Source organism: Bactrocera latifrons, unplaced genomic scaffold (genome assembly GCF_001853355.1).
Source record: "Bactrocera latifrons isolate USDA-ARS-PBARC rearing strain unplaced genomic scaffold, ASM185335v1 scaffold_30, whole genome shotgun sequence".
Classification (NCBI taxonomy): domain Eukaryota; kingdom Metazoa; phylum Arthropoda; class Insecta; order Diptera; family Tephritidae; genus Bactrocera; species Bactrocera latifrons.
The window spans coordinates 919,288-939,344 of record NW_017536630.1 but is presented as its reverse complement, the minus strand read 5'-3'; the positions used below and the strand labels follow the sequence as shown (position 1 = coordinate 939,344).

General features: G+C 38.0%; 1 protein-coding gene across 1 annotated transcript in view; it reads left to right on the top strand.

The window, feature by feature from the left end:
- Positions 1-1,590: 1,590 nt before the first annotated feature.
- The window catches only part of LOC108970514 (titin), a 94,062-nt gene continuing 75,595 nt past the window's right edge, over positions 1,591-20,057 (top strand). The window contains exons 1-5 of the mRNA XM_018935956.1: positions 1,591-1,615; positions 5,569-5,613; positions 6,580-6,683; positions 19,418-19,625; positions 19,779-19,934. Of these exons, the coding sequence (XP_018791501.1) occupies positions 1,591-1,615; positions 5,569-5,613; positions 6,580-6,683; positions 19,418-19,625; positions 19,779-19,934 (538 nt within the window). The remainder of the gene's footprint in view (positions 1,616-5,568; positions 5,614-6,579; positions 6,684-19,417; positions 19,626-19,778; positions 19,935-20,057) is intronic.

Here is a 20,057-nt window from a genome sequence, read left to right as displayed (position 1 = left end):
GTATATATTTGTGTACCTTTAAAAAAGTGCTTCTCGTGAGTAGAAAAATTGGTATGAAAGAATAACTCGCTGAATCATATTAAATATTATGTTGAATCGGATATCGGTATAGCGGGTTAAATACACCGTGTTGTTGCAGTAGCGACAGTAAACATTCCTCAAATAATTTTCAGAGTTTAGCGAAGTTGACATTCGTTGGCCGGAAAAGATCTATTTATAAGCATGTGATTTCTCGAATCCAATGCTGCAACAACAGCCTTTTAAGTCAAGGTTTTGTRAGCAGCTTTTTACCTTTGTTTCTGTACTGCAGGAGAAATTCGTAAAGTTTCCACTGGTACTCGATACAAGAGACAGTGACTGTAACAGTGTTGGAACGCTAACTGATTACAGATAGCGCCACATGAAGAGTAAGAGTGACAGATCGAGAATACTGTCGAAAATGTGAGGTGGAGGGCACCAGSAAAACAATACAGCATTTCCTTTRCATTTATCTCACAGTGCCTCATGCACATGGGGGATCYACGGTATGAGACACTGGAAGAAGTATCGTTAGTAAGGAATTAGAACCTCTTGAAATTCATTGAAATTCATGTCTTGTGCTGGTATTGCAAAGTTAAACTCCTCCTCATGGGTCACGTAACGGTCTACCGAACTAACCTAACCACCACGATACTGGCGTTTTATCAGTTTATATTGCCATATTGTCAGTCTGTGTACAACATATAATTATGAAAGATCCAAGCTTAATAAGGCTGTTCGTTACTAGAAATTTKCTAGATTTTATGTAGAAAAGCTTAACTTAAACTGAAAAAGTATTGAAAACTAAGACCTTTCAAAAGCATAAAACTGGTAAGTCGAGTTTACGAGTGATAAATGTGATTAGTTACAAAAGGTATATTAAACACCTAGTTTTTTCATAAGAGTAGTAAAATGAGAACAGTGRATAGTCATTCATAGGAGTAGAACTACAGTAGTAATACTTTCAGCGTAGCCTTCGTCCATAATGGCATAAAACAGGGACAGTCGATTTTCACAAGCTTCTACTGAGCCGAATCAGTTAARTCATTTACCATTGACAGAAAATAGTAGTAGTAGAGGTAATTATCACTTAATTAAAAGTCGAAACTCTTTGGTGGAACAAGGATGTATAAAAACATTCCAATCAAGCCGCCGGAACTTCTGGCGAATCGCTATCCATATGTGTAATGGAACACAATTACCTTCCAATTTACTTGAGTTGCGCGATTGCTTACTTCAGACTATCTAATGGTTGACAGATCCAAATTAAGATTTTGGTCATAAGGGATTAGTTCTTAGTAGATGATTCCCTGCCAATCCCACTAATCATACAGTAAACCCTTCTTGACAGGCAATCCTGGTTTGGTCAGCGTTTGCGCTGAGTAAATAAAATCCACTGAAAACTTGACATATCGTCCATATAACTAACAAGCTCTACCTGAAGTTATTTCCCTGGCTTAAATGCTTGCAAGTTGCAAGAGTATGAAATGTTCGGTTATACCCGGACTTAAATTTTCCTTCTTTGTTTGTGTATTCTTAGTTTTTATGTATGAAAATCAGATAAATGGAAGTATGGTAGCTGGTGTACCAGCCTGTGGTAATCGCTGTCTTGGCCCATAAAACTCCATTGACTTATTACACTGCTACTAGTGGATATGTTCCCATTGGTTGTATGGTAGTGGGGAAAGCAGTCTGCAGAGTTCTGATTGAAAGAAAATTTTACAGTGGTTCCAAAGGAGTAACGTCATCCGTGGAGTTTTTAAGACAAATAATAGATATAGCACTTTAATAAAATACTAAGGCAGTAACACATTTTTTCAATCATTGAGATCCAAAAAATGATGCAGTCGGCCGGCTCGCAGTGGTCATATTGAGATCTCAAATTGCAATGTATATCAACAACGAAAGCATAAACAGGTACACATGGTTTAAATTTCGAAAAAATGTTGTCTCTTTTATTTGCTGGGTTTGCCTTTATCCTACAAACTATGCCTTATTTTATGTGCGCAAAAACGACCCAACTATTTCTAAAAAATCCATTGAAAAGTACAAATTCCGTTGTGAAACAAACAAACACACAAACATTCCCGTAACGCGAGCGCTGCTGCAACAGGAAATAGTGTGGCAAGTAAGCAGCAGAACAGCCATGTAAGTAGCAGCTTCCTGCTGCGCTCGCAAGCCATTGCAGCTGTTGCTGACTCGGTTAGCAGGTAAAACTGGAAAGTGGCATGCAACATGCAGCACGTGGCAGCAATGTRGCAATTTCGCGCTTGAAGGCTGCTGATATGAAATATGCACTGCCAAAATATGAAGTATCGCCAGCGCCAGTTATGTGCTTTGTGCGAGTGTATACACACGAAGTGCTATATATTYACGGCAGCGTAAGGAAAGTGGTGCGAGTAGCAACTCATACTAAAATGTTTGTCAAAAAAATATTAACTCCATTCGCCATTGGAGATGGAGCGGCTCCTGCTGCTGTTGATGACAAGAAATCAGTTTTGACAGCAGTGACGCAGCCATATACCCGCACATTGCTGAAATTTACTCCTCTGGTATCAGCGATGCCTTAACCGGCATTTATTCCTTTGTATGCTGAAGCGCCGTCTCCAGGGCGCTTTATCGTTGCAACAGCTGTTGCCAGCTGGTTTGCGTTGATATCCTGTTGTAGGAGAGCGTGCATATTTCCTTCCTTCGCCGCTGAGGTTGCCCTGGTGGCAAGTGAGTCGACATTTTTCCGARTCGAGTTATTTGGAAATTTTGTCGCTTTAAGTAAAAAAGTGACAGTCGACGACCTCACTGCGTTGAGTTGACACAGTTTATTTAGTTTTTCTTCTCGTGCAGAGGGTTAAATAGAAAGCAAGCCTTTTGGGTGAAAATGAGAGCTATGATATTTAACGGAATATGGCAGGCATCTGCTCATGCACAACGAAGAAAAATAATAAAATGTTAAAGCAATGAATGTGAACGTAGAAATCAATAGGTAATAACAGCAACTAAGAATAATCTTTGTATTAATTTTGGAAAGGAAATAGATAGGCGCAAATGTTGACCCACATATGAAGCTGTAAAAATTTTAACTTGTCCTTATTTCGCGCTTATGTAKTTCTAAGCTAGACATATAATATTATAAGAAAGCTTTTGAACGAAGCAACCAAAAATCTGTAATATCAATTTTTATTCTAGGCAGACTAACTTTCGAAGAAAGTTTAATATAATATATAATATAATTTTCCTTATACTTATGCCTTCAGATACTCTATTAAACTATCTTTTCGGTTGGAGCAGAGACCGCTCTTACTGTTCTCTGCAAAACAGGAGCGCTATGAATATAATCAATCWACATTRCAGTGAAAAGCTCTGCAGCWAATTCARCTACAAGTTKGGCAGTGTTAGGCGAATTCACTACAAGAACATTCRAGCATGGTTCTATAAGCAAGAGGTTAGTGAATAAAATAGATCACTAACCCTCATGCTTTATCTGGGAGAGAAGGYTTCAAGTCACAYYAGAGTAAGAGTGGATGGCACAGGACCAMACTACTCATCAACAGAACTTACAACATCTACAAAGACGGATRAAAAATGGATAATGAAGTGGGCGTCATATTGAAATATATTCCAGGCGTAAGCCTTTGCATTCAGAAAAGTGGCTAAGATAGATAACAACGCAGGAAAAAACATAAAGAATATTAATATAAGCGTCAAAACCCAGGCGGCATTTAAGACAATATTCTCACACGGCATTACGTTAGAGAATGTCCACAGATGGAGAGGAGCAGTACATGTAGTGGCTGCCGAAAGCGGCTGAATGTATACCAGATTCCACCCAACAAACAAAATTCACAAACTCTCTCATTCACCATCATGAGACTCAGCACTTGTGCCAGAATCAATGCAGTAAGCGACGGTGCATTATCGTGGTACAAAAACAAAAAAAAAAAAAAAAAAAAAAAAAAAAAAAAAAAAAAAAAAAAAAAAAAAAAAAAAAAAAAAAAAAAAAAAAGGGAAAATTACGCATAACATTCAAATAGTATTTCTTGTTGACGGTTTGGCCGGGCAGAATAAATTAGAAGTACACCACACCTCAATAATCGAAGAAAACTGACAACAAAACTTTGATGTCTGAGCTGATTTTTCGGCTACCTTTACCACAATATGTATTCGGCCGATTGATCGTCTGTTTCCGAGTAGTAAGCAGAGATCCGAGACTAAATGCCAGTAATAATATGTTGCGTGATATCCTCGTAGTTGGTAAGCATTGTTCACTGACGTTAACGCGATGCTGTTTATTGAAAAAATTTARYGATTTTGGAACCAATCATGCTCTCATTTTTGATGTGGTTCATGGTCTTGATCTTGATTCAATAGTTTGAACCAATCTAAAATACTTTCTCGCAATAAACAATTATCACCGAAAGCCGTGACCAACATTCTGAACACCAGAAATTTGATTATGCACACGAAATTTAATGGATCTGCTTTATTGAATAATTTCACTCATCGTAAAATCGTCGAATGCACTTTATGTACTTTATAAATATACTAAACACTAATCAGTATTGAAAAAGAAAAGTCTTACTATATTTTGCCCACAGTAGTGTGGTAAGACTTACACAGCTCYAATGCAATCGGTTCTTGAGATACGGAATTTAGTGCGATCTTATGTCAGAAAAATCATCGATATTGAATTTGGCCTCTAATTGATTTAAAACTCTCTACTTTTTCTTTTACCTTGCTAAAACAAATTTAAGAGTTTGTTACTGAAACAGAGGCCCATTTTGAGGCAAAGTACAAAATACTGCAAAATCGTAGCAATTACTATATATTTTTTGAACAAGAYAAAGATATTTGTTTCGTGCTAAAAAAGTTGCAGAAGGATCTTAAGGCATCAACGAAGCCCAAGTTTACTTTTTATCTGGGTTTTCCGTAATATAATGGTAATAAGACAGTTTTTTCAGCCTTTGATATGCTCAAATAGATACATTGTTACAGCAAAGTACATTGTACTCATATTCTCAAAAATTTCATTGTAGGGAAATTGGATTGCACATTGTTCGATGAAATATAGTATGTACGTACATATCTATTTTACGGCATTGAAAGTAATTAAAAGGCATTATGTGAAATCTGGCTCGCATTTTTCTAATTTTTGGTCATGTCTCTAAATATTAGCCAAAATGTTGCTGCCTTCATATTTCATTTATAGCTGTTACTCGTAGAAAATTTTTAATGACACCAAAGCAAACTTGAGTGTCGCCAGGGCTTGCCCTTCGCCGTGCACGATTCTTCAAAACTACACTGCGGCATTTGGGTGGAGGTCCTTTGAGCATTTTTACGATCGTCGAAATTAGCTGGCCGTTGACAATATTACATACATATGTATSTACATACACATATTGTCATATTTTACTACTTTGGCAACTAAGTTTTACGAACTATTGCATTATCTACTACGACTATATTTCGAAGACACAAACAAACACACACAAATAGAAAACTGCAATAAAATTTTATTAATTTACAACGCTTCTCTTTCGCTCCTTCTATTTGCAGGCAAACACACGCGGGTGCAGGACGCGCAGAAGATCGACGAAAATGGTAATTAAAAGTAGAATAAGACGAAAAAACTGTGTTTACTATGTTTTTTATTTTCATTAAGTAATAGCACATAGAGGAATGTCCACAAATGTAAGCATACTTTGAAATACTTACAGACCTCTTCTAGGGTAACTTCGAACGTTTGGGGTAGAAAAGGATTGCAAAGATACTGTTTGCTGTAGACAAATATACTGCTATAGCAAGGCATAGAGCAAACCTTTAATTCTATTTGTCAGAGAAAAAGTAACAGAATTGAGGGAGAAACAGTTGGCATGGGACACAGTAGACGAAATAATGAGAAAAATTTGGCAAAGAAGCAGAAAGTAACAAATAGGAAGGTTTGAGAAATTTTGCAGCGACAAGGATTTATGCGGGTTATGCAGCCCTAGAATGCGTGGGTGGGCTACTTCGAGAAGCAAGTGAGCAAATGCGCAGCTTACACTCTTCACATTTCTTTCTTGTCCGCCTCCTTGCGACCACACTGGATATTTTCCGCTTTAATTGAAAATGCGCGTGTAATTGCAACTTTGTCGCATTAAATGTTGTGCAACAAAAGTTTACCAGTGCAATATTGTAATCGTAAAATCAGCAAGTTGACAAACATTTCTCTGCAATTACTGCTCTTAGGAAAGTTGCGTCTTTTGTCTGCCACTGTTGTGGGCGAGCGAGCTGTATGGGCGGCTCGGAGGGTTTTTGTGCGACAAAGTTTTGCTCACAGCGKATTGTTGCAAATGATTGATGGCGAGTGGTTTGCAAATAAAGATAAAACACAACAAATTGACAATTATGAATTTTCTTTTAAAGAGTGAGGCGAAGTCTGCGCCTTTTACGTAGAAGTCTCCCGTTGGTGCTGCACTCGAAAAGACTTAACATGTTTCTTTTTTGAAATTAGATAGAGTAAATTGTAGCTAGTTTCCTAATGCAAACCAGAAAAAAGTTGTTAAATATGTAAACTTACTTTTGYAGATCCCACTGCGCCTGGCTTTCCGGAACCCATCAATAACGTGACAGTATCTGTGGGCAGAGATGCGCTACTGGCGTGCGTCGTCGATAATCTGAAAGGATATAAGGTAAATAAGTCGAACATCTAGTTATATAATTATTATTAATAACAATTTATACGTTCCACCGAGTAATATGAGCCTTAAAGATCTTAATAAGCCATTGAATTCAAGAAAACTTTATCTGAAATAAAATGTCGCTATGTGAAATTAAAAAATCGAGGAAATACGGAAAAAGATGGACAGACAGACAGACAGTCACCCGGAATTCAACTTGTCTCGTTAACCTGATCATTTATATATAGGGTGATCCACTTCTATGTTTCCTAATTCTTTAGAGAAAAACCATAGAATCAGAAATGTGAAATATTTATTATCATTCGAACAAGCCCTGAATCGAAGCAAGATTGTGCGCATACCCTTTAGACTTTACAYATCCCCACAGCAAAAAGTCTAAAGTTGTAATATCATAGGCCGTTCCATTGGACAGCCCAAAACGTGAAATTATCTGCCCATCAAAGTGTTCTCTCAATAAATCCATTGATTGATGTGATGTGTGGAAAGTAGCGACATCTTCTTAAAACCAAATGTCTCGGCGATCACGAGCTTTAATTTGAGGCATTAAATAGTCGGTTATCATGGCGAGATAACGGTCTCCATTTATGGTAACGGTCTCCATTTATGGTTACCTTCTCATCAGGATCAGTTTTGAAGAAATATGTACCAATGATTCCATCGGCCCACAAACCACACCAAACCATTGTTTTTTGAAGAAACGTCAGCTTTGGAATATTTCAGGTTGGTCTTCGTCCCAAATGCCCAGGAGCCAAAAATAGACCTCATCGCTGAACTAAATTTAGCTTAGTTACGTCGGATCTTCTTGCAACTTTTGAAGAGCCCATAGARCGATGTGGTATCGCTTGGGAAAGTCGAGCCGCCTTAGTTCTTGCTAGGGATGYAAACGATGCATCGATGTTTCAGAAACATCGATGTTTTTGCCAAAAAGCCAAAAAGTTTTTGCCAAAAAGCATCGATGTTGTGATTTTAAAAAACATCGCTACATCGATATTGCCTGGATCGATGTTTTATGTCGATGTTTTTTAAAATTTTACTCCACAACTTTGCAGCACTTTTTCTCGGTATTAATGCGAAAACATATGCTTCCAAACGCTTTAGCAAACTGTCGTGTGTTTTGTTGTAAAATACGGAGAATTCGTTGGTTCAATGTGCACTTGAATAATACTGAGAATTCGCTTATGAATTAATGCGAAATAARTTTTACAAAAAATCGAAAATACATTTTAAGTGACAGTCTATTTCATGCTATGTGTGCTAGAAGTTGTTTTTGAGCGTGTAATATAAGTTATGTTTCGAATTCATCTGTTGTCAATCACAACTTTGTTACCGGTGTAGTGAATATAAAATATATGTAAATAATTGCGTTAGACGTTTAAATATATACATACATAATAGTTCAGATTTCCAAAATACTGCCTTCAAAATTAAAAAAAAAAAGGTCTGGAGCTTCTTTATAAGAAATTCAGATGCTTCCGCCACATACAAACTCTGCAACAAGAAATTAAGAACATCAGGTAACACGTCGAATCTTCGCTGTCCCGTTGAGAATGTACATGAAAAGGTATTACTCGATCAAGTTGATAATGCATAATGCTCCTCCAAAACTACGCCGCACTCGGAACCAAAAAAGCGAAAMATTTCTGAAATAATTAACACATCACCAACYGCTGGGACGACAGCKTCAAGTGAGTTATCYGACAATAGTAATAAGAAGACTGCGTGTATTGAATCGTCTCCTAGTACAGTACTCGGTCAGTACTGCAAAATGTATCGGATCAGTTGCCAGCGCTGATTCAAACTAATGTGAAAGCCTTTTTTGAGCAGGTCAAAAGTACTTCTTACCAAGATGGCCCTGAATCAAGGAAAATTACTAAAGCATTTGTGAAATATATTATAATGGGCGATTTCCACTGTACAAGGAAAAGATTTTCTGCAGAAGATGAAAGAACTGGTTCCGCTTTTTAAAGTTCCAAGTAGAGAAACAATAAAATTACGAGTGGGTAAAAATATGAAGCGCTGTCTTCAGTTTTCAAAGAGTATATTCGTAGGTGCGACAGCTTGGGGTAACTATTCATTTTTTGGACAATTTACGCTTGTTGAGTGGGACGTTAGGAGTAATCGAACTGCACGAAAGTCAGTTTTTTAGAAGAAACTATGTTTAAACTTTTCAACGAGTGGAAAGTTTCCATAAATAAAGTTTCTGCCTGTGTAACTGACAATGATTCAACCATGATGAAATTAAATAGAAGTTTGTTTGGCGAAAAAAAATACCACTGTGTGCGAACACGCTTAATTTGGTTGTAACGCAATCAATAGATAAGTCCACGAAGTATTAGCATTGATACGTCGAATTGATGGGTCATCCGCCGTACAGCCCTTACTTGGCACCCAGTGACTTCTTTTTATTCCCACACATCAAGAAAATAATGCGTGGTCAACGTTTTTCGTCGCCAGAAGATGCTGTTGAAGCATTCAAAAACCATGTTTTGAAGGTGTCTCAATCGGAGTGGAAAAAGTGCTTCGAAAATTGATTTGGTTCGCACACAGTGGACACCGCTTACGCGATTATAGCTAACAACTGCACGGCAGTCGTTCATTCTTTTCGCTACCTGGCACCAATTGGATATTCCAAGCGTAGCCAGGTCCTTCTCCATGTGGTCCTTTCAACGGAGTGGAGGTCTTCCTCTTCCTCTGCTTCCCCCGGCGGGTACTGCGTCGAATACTTTCAGAGCTGGAGTGTTTTCGTCCATTCGAACAACGTGACCTAGCCAGCGTAACCGCTATCTTTTCGCGAACGCGCAAAAGACCATAAATCTCTCGCAGAACTTGTCTCTTGAAAACTCGTAGCATCGACTCATCAGTTGTTGTCATCGTCCAAGCCTCTGCACCATATAGCAGGACGGGAATTATGAGTGGCTTATAGAGTTTGTGCGTCCTCTCTCGACGAACTGCTTCTTAATTGCCTACTCAGTCCGAAGTAGTAACTGTTGGCAAGAGTTATCCTGTGTTGGATTTCCAGGCTGACATTGTTAGTGGTATTTATGCTGGTTCCAAGATAGGCGAAATTATCTACGACCAGTTATAAGTTATGGCTGCCAACAGTGACGTGAGAGCCAAGTCGCGATTGTACCTGCTCGAATAAATTCTGCAGCACGAAAGCTTTTTTCCAGCAGCAGATTGAAGAAGTCGCACGATAGGGAGTCGCCTTGTCTGAAACCTCGTTTGGTATCGAACGGCTCGAAGAGGTCCTTCCCGATCCTGACGGAAATTTTGGTATTGCTGAACGTCAGTTAACACAGCCGTATTAGTTTTGTGGGTTTGGATAAAAGCAGCTCCTTTTGATGCTGTCGAAAGCAGGTTTCAAATCAACGAAGAGGTGGTGTGTGTCGATTATTCTTTCACCGGTCTTTTCCAAAATTTGGCGCATGGTGAATATCTGGTCGGTTGTTGATTTGCCATGTCTAAAGCCACACTGATAAGGTCCAAACAGTTTATTGACGTTGAGCTATAATCTTTCACACAATACGCTCGATAGAACCTCATACGCCATGTTGAGGAGGCTTATCCCACGGTAGTTGGCGCAAATTGTGGGGCCTCCCTTTTTGTAGATTGGGCAGCAAAAATCCAAAAGCCAATAGTTTCGTTAGCAGGTGTACGTAAGGAGCTTGAATGGCGTTCCAGAGTTCCCTTATACCGAGTTGCTGATAAAAATCATTCGGCTGCCTGTTGTGATTGGAGGTTTTGCTAAGGAAGGAAGGTTCGAACTTGTATTTGTTGACGTGTGGGAGAATTAATTGGTTGCAACAAGATATTGTACGGATCTCGGAGCGTATGCACGTCTCAACCACTGGAGACGTGTCTTTCGCGTGTCACAACATGACCGACCTGGTTGGTGGCTTTTCGATCCGGAGACAACCAGGTAGCTTGGTAAATTTTCCTATGCTCTTAGCTGGTACTACATATGAACATACTATATTTCGCGGCGAAGTCGATCAACCTCAACCCATANAATTACTAAAGCATTTGTGAAATATATTATAATGGACAATTTCCACTGTAGAAGGAAAAGATTTTCTGCAGAAGATGAAAGAACTGGTTCCGCTTTTTAAAGTTCCAAGTAGAGAAACAATAAAATTACGAATGGATGAATATGAAGCGCTGTCTTCAATTTTCAAAGAGTATATTCGTAAGTGCGACAGCTTGGGGTAACTATTCATTTTTTGGACAATTTTGTTGAGTGGGACGTTAGGAGTAATCGAACTGCACGAAAGTCAGTTTTTTAGAAGAAACTATGTTTGAACTTTTCAACGAGTGGAACGTTTCCATAAATAAAGTTTCTGCTTGTGTAACTGACAATGATTCAACCATGATGAAATTAAATAGAAGTTTGTTTGGCGAAAAAAAAATACCACTGTGTGCGAACACGCTTAATTTGGTTGTAACGCAATCAATAGATAAGTCCGCGAAGTATTAGCTTTGATAACTAAGGTGCGCGACATTGTTAAGTTTATTAGAAGAAGTGTTAAAGCCAGTGATAAATTGCGGAAGAAACAAATAGACAAATAATTCTTGACGTAAGAACGCGATGGAATTCATTTTTTTTTTTTATATGTTAGAGAGCTTTGTCCAGGTAGCTCCTATTTTAAGTGAAGTATTGCTCACTCGCCCAGCACCCTCTATGGTTAATGCCTTCGAGCTGAAAAAAAATTAAGAAGGTGATTGAATTACAAAAGTGTTTTGAAATTGTGACCTGGGAGATTTCGGCTGATACCTACGTTACCATTAGCAAGGTTATACCTTTAGTAAGCAGTTTAAGTGAAGCTCTGACAAAAATTTCAGCTAAAGACGCTATTGCAGGGGAGCTAAAAAGTGAACTGCAGAAGAACGTGATTAAGAGGTATGACAAACTTGAATTTGTATGGATCCGAGATTCAAATTTCGGCACTTTAAAGATGCACTGTCTAAAAACAAAACAGTTTTGTATTTAAATAGTTTCTTAAAGGAAGCAAATAACGGCGTTAATACGTCGGAATCTTCGGATGAGTGTGCAACAGAAAACCCGTTTGATATTTGAAATAAGTTGGCCCTCCAAAATATGAAATGTAAGTTTTTCAATTTATCTGCTATTACAGCAACGGAAGTTGAAGTGCAAATGTATCTTGGATCAGCTGTAGCTTCTATAAATCAGAATCCAACAGAAATGTAAGATGATATGAAAAACGTATTTCCTGAATTTTAAGTATTTATCCATTGTGAACACTTCAGTCCCTATTGAACGACTGCTTTCTAAAGCTGGAGCAACGGTCACACAACAAAGAAATCGCTTGATAGGGAAAAGACTATTAAAATGTTAATTTTTGAATTTTGTTTTAAATAAATAATTTATCGTTTGTTCAAAAACTATTTCTATTTTTTATTTATTGAGAAAAGGTTTTAATAGGTGGCTAAAATATATATCAATTAAAGGAGTACTACTGTGTTTCACTTATTTATGGTTCTGAAATAAACTTTTTATTCTCACTAATAAAATACGTTAAACAAGTTTAAAAATTTATCGATGTTTCAATGGCCGATGTTTAAGATAAAATGCGCAAAGTCGTTCCATACGCCACTCCAAGTTGCTGCAAACGGCGCGGAATCGATTTTTCATAGTCTTCTTTTTATAGTATTTTCATGACTGAGTGCCGATCGTGATCTATTCGATCGAATATTATCCAATAATGAATATTGGGTCTCATGATGGGTGATGGTTTTGCGAGATTCAGTAGGCCGATTATGTTGGCTATAAGTTGAGCGAAGCGCGCGAAAAATATTCTTTACAGAACGCAAAATTTCATAAATAATATGTCGTAAAACTTTTCACAAGAATACTTCTAAAAGCTTTTTCTTCTTCTTCTTCTTAATGGGCGTAGACACCGCTTACGCGATTATAGCTAACAACTGCACGGCAGTCGTTTATTCTTTTCGCTACGTGGCGCCAATTGGATTTTCCAAGCGTAGCCAGGTCCTTCTCCATCTTGTCCTTTCAACGGAGTGGAGGTCTTCCTCTAAATCTTTCGCAGAACTTGTCTCTTGAAAACTCGTAGCGTCGACTCATCAGTTGTTGTCATCATCCAAGCCTTTGCACCATATAGCAGGACGGCAATTATGAGTGGCTTATAGAGTTTGTGTTTTGTGCGTCCTCTATCGACGAACTGCTTCTTAATTGCCTACTCAGTCCGAAGTGGCACCTGTTGGCAAGAGTTATCCTGTGTTGGATTTCCAGGCTGACATTGTTGGTAACAAGATAGACGAAATTATCTACGACCAGTTATAAGTTATGGCTGTCAACAGTGACGTGAGAGCCAAGTCGCGAGTGCGACTACTGTTTGTTTTGATGACATTAGATATTTCGTCTTACCCTCATTCACTGGCAGACCCATTTGTGTTGCTACCTTGTCCAGTCTGGAGAAAGCAGAACTATCGGCGCGGGTGTTGAGGCCGATGATATCAATATCATCGGCATACGTCAGCAGCTGTACACTCTTATAAAAGATTGTACCTGCTCGATTAAATTCTGCAGCACGAAAGCTTTTTTCCAGCAGCAGATTGAAGAAGTCGCACGATAGGGAGTCGCCTTATCTGAAACCTCGTTTGGTATCGAACGGCTCGAAGAGGTCCTTCCCGATCCTGATGGAAATTTTGGTATTGCTCAGCATCAGTTTACACAGCCGTATTAGTTTTTTGAGTTTGGATAAAAGCAGCTCGTTTTGATGCTGTCGAAAGCAGCTTTCAAATCAACGAAGAGGTGGTGTATGTCGATCTTCTTTCACCGGTCTTTTCTAAAATTTGACGCATGGTGAATATCTGGTCGGTTGTTTATTTGCCATGTCTAAAGCTACACTGATAAGGTCCAAACAGTTTATTGACGTTGGGCTTTAATCTTTCACACGATACGCTCGATAGAACCTTATACGCCATGTTGAGGAGGCTTATCCCACGGTAGTTGGCGCAAATTGTGGGGCCTCCCTTTTTGTAGATTGGGCAGAGCACACTTAAACTCTAATCGCTGAGAATTCTTTCGTCCGACTAACTTTTAAAAGGAAACTGATCCATGCTCCTTGTCAGCTCTTCGCCGCCGTGTTTGAATAGTTCGGCCGGCAATCTATCCAGCTCCGCCGCTTTTTTGTTGTTCAGACAGGTAATTGCTATTCGAACTTCCTCATGGAAGGTCAATGGAACGTCTACTATATCCCCATCGAATGGGGATTTCACTATCATTCAGCAGGCTGGAAAAGTGTTCCTTTCATTCTCATCCCGCACGTGTTGTGGTCGATCATTCGGCTGTCTGTTGCGATGGGAGGTTTTGCTAAGGAAGGACATTGTATTTGTTGAAGTGTGGGAGAATTAATTGGTTGCAACGACGACCTGGTTGGTGGCTTTTCGATCTGGAGAAACCAGGTAGCTTGGTAAATTTTCCTCTGCTCTTAGCTGGTACTACATATGAACATACTATATTTCGCGGCGAAGTCGATCAACCTCAACCCATACTTTCTTGCCTACACTGGCGATAAAATCACCAAGTACGATTTTGACATCGTGGCGGGGGCAGCTCCCATAGGTGCGTTTCAAGCGCTCGTACAAGGTATTATTGGTCGCATCGTCCTCTTCCTCCGTCGGGGTATGGGACCAAATGGGCGATTTTTTGAAGAACTTCTTCGCTTTGATGCGAATTGTGGCTATACATTCATCTACCGGTTTTGAATGGCAGTACTCGACGACGGAATATCTTTCCCACCACGAATGCCCCACCTAACTTGCGCACCTTTATATGGCCACTGTAGTAAATGCCACATGGAAATTCTTGTATCTGTCCTTGTCCCGTCCATCGCATTTCTTGGACGGCGRTGATGTCAGGTTTTATTTTCACGAGGACATCAACCAGCAGGGCAGCGGCACGTTTCCAATTAAGGGACTGAACATTTCAGGTGCTTGCACTTAAATCGTTATACTTAGTGCATTTGTCATGGACGTCATCAAAAGGGGGGTTTCTCATTCGAGGCTGTTTAAACGTTTTCATTTGGGTCGTTTTCTTATATGGCGCATCCCAAACTCAGCGGCATCCTTATTTAGGGAATGTTTTGCCTGCTCACTTTAGTTCGCCTTCAAACGGATGTTTTCTGGCTACCCAGAGGATACTCGGTCAAAGACCGGAAATCGTGAGCTGCTTGAGCTATTTGTAAAATATCGTTTCTGACCACTCCCAAGTGAATGGCATGCAAGAGAACTTTCCTGACTTGCGTGAACTTCTACTCATGACTCTATCCTCCCAGCACAAATATCCSTATGCCGTCTGAAAATCTAGAAATGAAATGAATTTATGATTAACCCTAAAGTTAAAGACACGTTGATATTATTGATATATTATTTAGTTAGATTAATTCTGATGTAGGATTCAAAGGTGATGTCCAAKTTGAAACTAGATATCGTTAAAAACTCATTAAAAGCATGTTTGATCTTTTTCTCTTTCGTTATAATTCCTCGTAGGTGGAACATTTTTTTAAAGTAGAAATCGTATACTATATATATTTAATTTTTAATTATTGTGACATTTCCCAAAATAATACAGAAACTCCATTTTCTTAAAAGTATATGTTTTTTCCTGTCCAACAAGTACACTTCTTCAAATAATTTAACGATATGTTTTACAGGACGTGGAGTCCTGTATAATCTATACCTACCGCCTTAAGTGATATTTGAAAGAGAGAGTCATAAGTAGTTTACAGTGCCCACACTTCTGAGAGCACTTGAATGTTTCRTTTATCCTAAATTTTCGGTTAATTAGCAGCTCACCAAGCTAATTAACTGCCTATATATTTAAAGCGTCAGCCTACTTTACACTTTTTATATAACTGTTCTTCGACTAAAAGACAGTTAGTTTGAAGCTAACTTCTATACAGAGTTTATCRAAGAAGAATCTTATTAATCTTGCTCCATCGGCGTATAAACAAAGTACAAATCATTGAGCGGAAGCAATCTTCATTCCTGAGAAAATATATTGTTCCCCTCTGAACGTCCTCTGAACGTAATCATATGGTTGGTCAGGAAAGGCCAATTAAATGTCTGTTTTAGATAATAAGGATAATATTTATTTAATGGTTTTGCGTTTACGTTAAGTCTTAGCGTTATGTTGCCAGTTTTAACAGCCAATTCAGTAAGGAGAACTATCGAATTTTTTTTTTTTTTTTAACTATGCTTCCTTAGATAATTTCCTATCCACATTGCCACTTTCTTAGAAAACTTTCATTCTAAATATATACATACCATATATTGGTTTACTACACACGATAATTAATTGTTCATATGTGTAGATACTGAATCGTTTTCCCATGTCATAGCCATAAGTTTGCACTAATTTCCCCCACTAACAAAGTTTTTGAACAACAACAATTCAGTTTCAACAATTTGTAGTGCCTCATTGAATGCATAAATTAGCAGCTGTCGATTAAATGTTTTCAGCATAAGCGTAAGTGCGGGAGATAGTGCCTAATAGAACGTGCGTACTTACATACCTACTATATAAAAACAAGTCTCTCACTACCTAAGTGCACACATGGCGTATGAGTAACATGTAGTGTATGTGGGGCGATTACGCGTGACAAASAGAATATTTKAACACATTCGCACTAGGGTGAGTTRCTAGAAATATTGGTGCTTGAAAATWAAATAAAATGATCAAAAAATATCATAGAAGAGTATTTTGTTATTATAAATATATTTCGATTGAAAAATTCTTAGGTAATTCAGGACCACAAAAAACATTTGTTTTTGCATTTGCTTTTAACGTCACGGTGATCACATTTAGTCTTTTGTAGACCGATCCTTACTGATACCGAAAACGCTGCTACAAGTGAATTCAAAACTTTTTTTGTATGAGAGGACTTTTTAACGTGAAACTAAGTTCTTTAACTACATTTCATGTGGTTGGTCAAAAAATTACCTAGCTTGATTATTATTTCACTATTCCCATTTAAGAACATGCGTTAGAAAACTACTATTCCTATGATTTTTTTTTGTCGGTATATAATAATTTGAAGTACAAGCAACAATAATTGTTGTACATTCAAATATAACAAACTTTGTTTTTAACATAAAGAAAATCTAAGCAAACAGTTGCTTGCACGGTGATTTTGAATTGGAAGACGAAGCCAGTCCTACAAAAAAGATTGAAGAATAGGAAGTATTAAATTGTTGCCAAACATAAGAAGAGCTTTCGGAATCTTTCGAATCTATTCGAACAGTCACTTCAACACGAGCAAAAGCAGCCAGCTAAATTTAAAAGCAAGAAAACTGACAGATATGTGAAGTGAGGATGAAAAAATTAAAAATAAAGTCGTTTTGATCCCATCAATGGAGAACGATACCGAAAACACGTAAGACTAGACTAGACGTAAGACAAGAATTTTTCATCATAGGAACGCTGGGCTTGTATGACCGGTTAAAACCTATTCGAAATACAGTGGCTGAGAAGTTTTGTCTCACAGTCTCATAGCCTACAGSGTTTGTTCGTAAAGTAATAAGACTGAGTCGYTTTAAAYAAATTGATTGAACCTAAYGATTGGTTCTTTAAAATCTTTAAARATAAGATCSTTCCTTCTGCGCAGATGCAGCGTTGCTTTGAAGGCGTCATGAGAGGCATTCTCGGCCTTGAGAGCCGAGATGCATGCTGCTTGGATCCCCTCTGTCATCTCAMAATGTCTCTTTGTCTCGGTATCATACTCAAGGATCCATGAGTCGTCACCTGAGATTACGTTATTAAAAAATYGGRGGTCACTTTCACACATGTTGAAACTTTCTTGGCACACTTCCACTTGTTTTCGGTTTGCAACACTCACAGAAACACGTCGTGCGAAAATATTTGTCCTGACTGTCCAGGTGCTCGGAATCAGTCGCGGCAGAAGAAAATCAGTCCTATTACTTTCCGGACAAACGGTGTAGACCTTCCTGCTTCTGACTATTATTTCATGTCAGTCTTTACTGCAATACGGCTCACATTTCAAGCCAAGCCGGACAATTATTTTGGGGTTGAAAAGACAAACTTCAGAGAGAGAGGAAAAACTATTATAGATTCACAGGGCCAGCATTTGAAATAATACTACTGTATATGTTTTCCTGAAAAATCTTTCCAAGAGTTCAGAAGAAAGAGAAGAGTTGATATTAGCGTCTGTCAAAACTTTTCGACTTAACATAAGAATGTTACATTAATACATAATTAAATAATATATTTTCTCTAAGAAACAAGACTTTCGTTTACCCAATGTTCCAGGGTAGAATTGATGAACTCTATTTTATTAATTATTCAATAAATAAATTCAGATGTATGTTACATAATTTCATATAATATATCATATATCTCATATCATAACTTATTTAAATATATATTGAATAATTTTCAAGAAACATTATTGTCAACATCTACATCTTTCTGGTAGAACGAAAATAGCCTATTTTGCAATTTTCCTTAACAGTTTGCTAAACTTTTCAATAGGACTGTCAGGTGTTTTGGCATGATTGTGATCCTAAACATGAGTGTAAAGGTCAATACTCTTCGATTCGGATTATTTCATTTGTTTCATTGGAGCTCTGGTTTATTCACTACACAGCAGTTCATAAATTCAGATGTATTCCGATGACAACTGACAATTATGTATTAAAGAATAACTGTTTTTGGAATATTGTAGGCTCCACGGGCACCCTCGTTGCATATAACTCTCACATGGTTATTTAAAGTATTTATAGTGTCAGTCTCGAATTCGATCCTTTTAATGTCAAATGCGTCCATCGCTCTGGGAGCTCATGAAAATAGCTGCTGCGGAGCGCCGATAACTCTCATCAAGACACATCTTGTTTTAGTAACAATATAATATAATATAGTTCTCACGTACTAGCTCATTCTCTTTCCGCTGCTGGTAGTCAGCAGAAAATTTCGACGAAACTTCGTTACTCATCAGACCGAATCGGCCTAATTCCTTTTCAATAGCCGCTATAGCTTTCTAGACTTCCAGGGTGCGATACAGTTTGGTCCTCGAAGCGAGCGTGCAAAGTAAACTATCGGATTTGGCAAGAACTAACATAATCTTTGCCTATATTTATGCCAAGTAATTAGCTAACCTCCACATTGCCGTCCCTGGATAACTTTTTGGCATCAGCCGGTGAGCACTCGTGTGTTTTAGTAATTGAACATTTGGGATGCGGCAAGGCTTAGCACTCACAATTAAAAAGAAAATCTAATTAAAGAATACAAAAATTGCTAAGAAAGGAGACTACTTCATAGTACAATAACATATTTTTTGATCAAAAGWAAATTGAAGTGCTTTGAAAATATTCCTAATCTTGCTATCCAACGAGTTACCCTAGTATTAATTCACACACTCACAAGTAATTGACAATTAAGGATGGCAGCACTTAAACACAAATTTGTGGTAGTTGAATGAGGATTTTGAAATGTGGCAAAGACATTTTGATTAATGTTTGTCAAAGCACGACAGCAACMCATTGATAATTTGTCAGGTTTCATTAGATTGAAAGCTGCATGTGGATGAGGTTGCACACATGCAAACTCAGATATTTGGAACGTTCCAGTATTATGCAATTATGTTCACCTTCAGAAAGTTCCTATACATCTAAATAGTATAAGTTAAAGTAATATATTATAAAAAAGTGTTACTTCTTGGCAACTCTTGCAGGTCGCTTGGGTGCGTGTGGACACACAGACAATACTCTCCATACATCACAACGTCATATCGCAAAATAATCGCATCAGTCTGAGTTATAATGATCATCGCTCTTGGTACTTGCATATTAAGGAGGTGGAAGAGAGCGATCGCGGTTGGTACATGTGTCAAGTGAATACGGAYCCAATGCGCTCGCAAAAGGGCTATCTACAAGTTGTRGGTAAGTTTATCAATTTAAATATTTATTTTAAACTTGGTTTAATTTCAAAATTTCTTTCAATTGATGAAGAATATTATTTAATATTCAAACTAATCATCAATTGCAGAAATATAACTATTTCTTCAAACTCAAATACAAATCCTCTCGTTTCAGTACCTCCCGTCATAATTGAAAGCATGACCAGCAATGACATGGTGGTCCGTGAAGGTCTGAATGTGACACTTATGTGCAAAGCACGCGGTTATCCGGAGCCATATGTGATGTGGCGGCGAGAAGATGGCGAGGAAATGCTTATCGGCGGTGAACACGGTAAGTTAAATCAAACATTGAATAAGAGTAAACATTACGTTCACTGAGGGAATTGGTGGTAATTAACTGTAAATTACTTGAAATAAAAGGAGAATGCCATGATATGTTTTTATTGATTTATTT